Below are 6,026 nucleotides of genomic sequence, written 5' to 3' on the forward strand. Positions count from 1 at the left end.
AAGTATTAGATTTTTTTAACCTTAAAAATTTGAAGGAGTTAAAGAGAAAATTGCAATATAAATGCAAATTATAAAATTGTCCTGTTCTGAGCAATTTCGCTATCTTTCATTCTCACCTCATCTAAAATATTTCATCCATTCACTCAGCAAATAGAATGCCCACTCTCTGACAGCCACTGAGCTAAATATTGAGGATGAAAAAGACAACTTTAGAATGTCCACTACTCTATAATTATTCATAATCCCCTCCTTTCAAATACAACAGGTAATGTGTTCTTTCAACAGAGCTCTTTTGACTGTCTATGATGATGTATTATTTGTAAATGACAGACGTTGCAAAAGGACATATTAAAACTAAATGAAAAATGAAGTGCAGTGAATTAAAAAGAACTATATATTTAAAAATAAGGATATTTTAAGTAGAATGGCTTTGTTGTAATTGATCTTTGATCAACTTGAGCAAATAGTATTTAGTTTTATAGGTATAAAATACTTCGTTTTCCCAATAAGCAGAGTATCTCTTAAATATGATGTCACTGTCTAGGAGATAATGTCACTGATGTCACCCCTGTTACCTGAAGAATTCTAGATTACCAGTGCTTACTTGAAATGGATTGGGGCCAATAGAGGGACGTGGGATGAAGCTGCCAAAAGAGGTCTCTGAGGGTTTAGAGGGGAACTGTGAAAGGACCATTCTCTCTTGATTTAAACCTAAATTTCTTTGTTGTGATACAAACAACAGCTTTTCAGCATAGCTTCCTTTGTTATTTAGACTGGTAGATCTCCCACCTGAATCTACAAATGCATACCCATTCATTCTGGGAATGACTGCCCCCAAGGTGGAGCTGGTGTCCACTACTTCCTCTACACACGGCAACCTTCCCAATACCCATCCAACAGTTGACTCAGGTTCAAGGGCCACTATGGTAGTGGGTAGTAAAGCCTAGCACCATTTTCCAGGAACTGGCCTCTACCCCACTAGTCCCCGCCCCTCTTCTGAAAGCACCCAATGGGTGGAAAGCGGGGCTGCGGTGGGAGGGGCCTGAGGCGGGCACATTTAAAGAAAGGCAGAGGGCGAAAGGAAGCGAGAGAGGAGAAGAAAGAGAAACCAGGGGGTGAGGCGCCGTCCAATGACAAAGCCCAGGGGTGGGCGCCGGCAGCCATCTTGTACCGGGTGGCAGGATCTTCACCCGAGTCCTCCGCCCTCGGAGGGGGTGGGGCGGCGACAGCGGAGGCGAGAAAAGTAGCGAGAGAGGCACCGGCGAAAGGCGCCTGCAGCGGCGGCCGCCCGGAGCCGAACGCAGGAGGGGGCGGCGGCGGCAGCGGAACCCTGAGAGCGCAGGCGGCCCGAGTGGCCCCGATGCGGCGCAACGTGAAGAAGCGGCGGCCTCAGGCGGCCCCAGCCTCGGTCTTCCGGGGCGGCGGCGGCTTTAGGGCAGGAGATGGGGTCAGGCTGGAGGCTCTGGAGGACAAGGTGGTGTATTCGCGCTCGCAGCTGTCGCTGGCAGACACCACCAAGGCGCTGGGCGACGCCTTCAAGCTGTTCATGCCCCGAAGCACGGAGTTCATGAGCTCGGACGCGGAGCTCTGGAGCTTTCTCTGCAGCCTCAAGCACCAGTTCTCCCCGCACATCCTACGCAGCAAGGACGTTTATGGTTACTCCTCTTGCCGGGCCCTAGTCCCTGACCGCCCAGGACCCCCCGCTGTCCACGGCCCTACACGCAGGCCGGGCCGGGGTTGGGCGGCCAGGAGGAGGCGCCGCAGAGCCCGGGGGGCCGCAGCCCACAGAAAGAAACCGTCGCTGCCCCCGCCGCCTGCCCCAGAGGAGAGCTGCACCGCTGAGCCCGAGGCTCTCGGCCCCTGCTTCGGGGGCCGCACCCTAGAGGAGATCTGGAGGGCTGCTACCCCGACGCTGACCACCTTCCCCACTATCCGCGTCGGTTGTGACGTGTGGGGCGAGCGCAGCCTGGCGGCGGCACGGCGCCGAGCACACCAAGTCCTGCGAGTGAACCTGGAACCGGTGGTGAGGCTCCGCCGCTTCCCGGTGCCTCGGGTGTGAAACGCAGCCCGGTGGACCCTCGGACGGAGCTTCCGCCTGGAGGGATGAACAAGTGTCAGTCGAGTGTTTACAGATCTGGCCAGAACTCCGTCCCCTAGTGCACTTTACAAGCGAAGAAGTCACCGGATGATGTTCCCGGCTCTGCGCCCTGGACCTGCGCCGCCGTCTGGGACCCCGGGGCAGGCGTGCCCTCTCCTGCCTTCCAGTGCTGGACCCGCAAGACAGGCCCCTTTTCTTCCTAACCCCAGATTGAGACGTCTCCAGGACTGTAGGGGCAGATACATTCTCTCCCTTTTGGACTCTACCTCACTGGTCTGGAAGCCTCCGAAGAAGTCACTATTTTTCCAAAGGATTTGGTTTCGAGCTTGTGTAATAAGCCAGAATTCACTTGCTTTTTATACCTCTCCTCCCCGGTACCCGCCTCCCCTCCCCCCCTTTTTTTCTTTTGAACTATCACCCCTCTTTTTGGACGAAAGATCAAACATGTTTTGTGGTGTTGCAGTAGTTTGTGCTCAGGGTATTCTGAATCTCACTCGTTTCCTAACGTGAACTGGATTCCAGTGCTTTTGACCAGGGATGTTTTCTAAGTGATTCAAGCTTATGGACTGTCAAGGATTTGTATGACTTTGAACTTCATAGGCTCAGTGATTGCAAGCAAAGAGATGCAAAATACAAGTGTTTTAAATATTTTAAGGTGTTTCTAAATATTTTATATTGAAATTTAAAGTTTATATTTACTGAGCTCCTAAAGAAAATGGTAAACAAAACTCATATAAAGTTTTGTTTAGGACGAGTTGAGTTGTTAAAAACTTAAAAAAATTGAATGAAAATTAAAGTACATTGAAACCACATGGCTTGTGATTAAAAGAAATGAATACATTATAAAAAACTGGCGTTGGTTAAAGAGATGGATGAAATTTGATTGGAAATGATATGGCCTCTTTGTACTGATTTAACATACAAATCCAGGAATATTTCAAGGATAATTTATTTTAAAATGGGAGTCCAATAGGAGAAACGAATGTGTATAAATTTTGTGATTAAAATGATAAACAGAATACCCACTAGAATCCTCAGAACTGTAAATGATCTACAGGGGTGGGGGCATTTCTTGGTATAAATAACTTGTTGGAAGTTTCTTTGGGTGAAATAGATTTATTTTTCTTTCTTATTTGGCTTTGTTGTTGGATAACAAGAAATGTCCAGACTAATATCACCACTTCTATAAACATCATGACAGTTGACTTTTTTGCTCCACCAGTTGCCTTTTTTTTAATCTTATTTCCATTTCAATTTATGTTTGCAGTTATGGGTCTTTGACAGCTGAAGACCACAGGAATCAAACAGGCAAGCCACACAGAGTTCTGACCCTTCTTTTTACACATTTACACTAGTGTTTATATCATATGGCCCAGTGTGTAACTCTTGATTATCCAAGTGCCTTTGGTCATTGTTGGCAACAAGACTTAATGGTTTTTAGTCAGTGGTGCCACAGCCAGATTTTACTGCAATATCTAAAGGGTCAAGTTTTTGTACCACTATTATTTCAAATGTAAGTATTCTGCCATGGAGCAACCTGTACTGGGCTGGAACTTGACATATGGAATACTCAATGTTAAGGTTTATCTCTGCTTGGCAGCTTCTTTGGAGAATCATGAAAGCTGCAATTTTGACTCTTGTGTTCTTAGAATTTAAACAGCATAGCTTTCTGAAATGATTTTTTTCCAAGTTGAATAGTTTTGTAGGAGCTTTGTGAGTTTACTTTCAGTGTTTTTGTTTTGTTAAAAACATTTTATATATATATAATGACTTTATACAGTTTCCTAGTAAGCATCACAGTCTTTTATTTACTACTCAGTGATAATGTATTGTTACATACACTGTCACATGAATAAATAAAAGTGAATGATTAGAAGATGGAGAGTGTTATATTTGTGTGATAGGAAGCTCATCTATATTCTTTTGATTATTAGCTTCCATTGCCAATTGTATTTTAGTTATATAGGGTTTTCTCCTCCCCTGCCAAAAAAAGTTAACTTTTTAAGCTAGCATCTGAGAAGAAAATTTGTATTTGTACCACTACTATTGTATATAGTTTTATAATAATTAAAAAGTAAATCCAATGGCCATATTAGAATGTAATTTGAACATACTGCTTATCTAGATAATTTCCCAGAGGATTTTGAAATTAGACTTAGCTGGGAGGATAATTTTGCTCAGCACAAAACTGAAACAATCATTTACACCATGCATTCATTGTAACTTAGGGTTTTAACTTTTTTTCTCTTATGCTTTTTTCTTTAGAGCACTTGAATTCACATAATGCTTCTTTGGATTATCTGGTCTGTCTGATTTCAGTTTGGATCTAATTGTTCATCCTGAATTCAATATGTTATTTTTTTGGTTTGTTAAAAATTCATGCCATTTTCTACTTTGTATGATGTAGAAAAAAATCTTTATTTTTGCCAAGTTTTCTTTAGCAACACCTATGCTACAACTTCCATAATGTGAAGAAACAACTAATATAGTTGACTAGTATATTAATAGGAAAGTGAAAGTATTTCATGGATACTTTTGGGCAGAATGTGAAAAGGGAACTTGGCACAGTAGCCTTTATTGTGAGGCATCCATTTACTGTCCTCTAAAGTGAGTCTGTAGTTTAGCTTGTATATAGTTTTTGTAAGAAGTCCTATGATCTTCATTCATTATTTTACCTTCTCTTATATCTCATATGGCACAAGGAGAAGGGGGAAGCTAGGAAGTATATCACCTTGCTCAGCTTTTATTTAATTTTTAACTCTAGAGTGCCTAAATGTGGTGACTGGCACCTCAGTTAAGCTTTCGAAATTTCTGATGTCATTTTTTCACCCTTCCTGTCAACCAGCAAGGTTATTTTTCCTTACTGAAACCAGTAATGTCATGATTGTTGAGGGCAAGCTTCATTGTTGATAGTGTAAAGTGTCATTGTTGGGATGTGTATTTATTTTGTCCAAGTTTGAGGACCCTATTGGACAAGTGTAACTTAAGCTGGTGGCTGACTATTGATTTGCAATGTGCAAATCTGAAAAGTAAATTTTTAACTCAAAAGTTTTTTGTTCTTTTAAGGGTTACCACAGCACCCTTTAAATTGGTGTTTTTTAATGGACATACATAATATTTACCTGTTTAAAATATTTCTTAATGGACTTATGTCTTAAAGTGCATTAGAAGGCAATTGTTCGTAATGGAACTGATTTTTTTTGGACAGTTTGATGTGCATATGACTAAGATTTACAATCTGATTGTACTTTGCTTTTTAATTTATTGACTGTAAATAAATTTTAGAGAATACACAGTGTCTGGTTTCTCTAATGTTGAAAGTTTTTGAAATGGGATTTTATGTTTACACGTGAACTGGAAAACATTTTAATTTATCATGTGATAAATTTTGACTTTTTGACTTCAGACTCCTGGAAGTTTTGAGATGGGTGTGCAGGTGCTATAATGGGAGTCTGTTACATCAGCTCTAATGATCTAGTGAGTCTCCAGGACAGGGCTTCATGCCCAAGACCAAGTCATTACCCACTTTGTCAGCAATAAAGACTAAAAATGCATCAGAATTTAGTTTTGATCACTGACCCCAAGCTCCTCTGTGGTAGTGATACAAGGTCTAAAGCTCACATTCTTTCACGTTATGAAAGAAAGAGTGTTCCATATGAGTAGCATCAGTAAGGGCTGTTTTAACAGAGTAGAACTAGAATTTTCAACAGTCTAGAAGGGAGAAATGGAATATTAGCAAGCACAGGATTCATTGTCCTCTGTGATCTGAATTTGTCTTTGTACCTGAGTTACTATAAAAAATGGAATCATCATGATGTAACAGCTGTGAATCACAATGCCTGGGACAGAATTAAGGCTTTACTATTGGCATTAGAACTTCAGGTAGGTTACATAGACTGAGCCTTAGTTTCCTCAGGTATCAAACATG

At 42.1% G+C, this 6,026-nt stretch overlaps 1 protein-coding gene across 1 annotated transcript; it reads left to right on the forward strand.

The window, feature by feature from the left end:
- The first annotated feature begins 1,074 nt into the window (after positions 1-1,074).
- CCDC71L (coiled-coil domain containing 71 like) lies at positions 1,075-5,389 on the forward strand. The gene has a single exon (XM_037130108.2). It carries the CDS (start codon positions 1,361-1,363, stop codon positions 2,057-2,059), a length of 699 nt encoding a protein of 232 aa, XP_036986003.2. The 5' UTR covers positions 1,075-1,360; the 3' UTR covers positions 2,060-5,389.
- Positions 5,390-6,026: the final 637 nt, after the last annotated feature.

The sequence above is a fragment of the Artibeus jamaicensis genome, unplaced genomic scaffold, assembly GCF_021234435.1.
Source record: "Artibeus jamaicensis isolate MK-2021 breed Jamaican fruit bat unplaced genomic scaffold, CSHL_Jam_final contig_834, whole genome shotgun sequence".
Lineage (NCBI taxonomy): Eukaryota > Metazoa > Chordata > Mammalia > Chiroptera > Phyllostomidae > Artibeus > Artibeus jamaicensis.

Bases quoted from the DNA above. Each gene is read 5' to 3' on its own strand.
- CCDC71L (XM_037130108.2), top strand. From the start codon at position 1,361: ATGCGGCGCAACGTGAAGAAGCGGCGGCCTCAGGCGGCCCCAGCCTCG.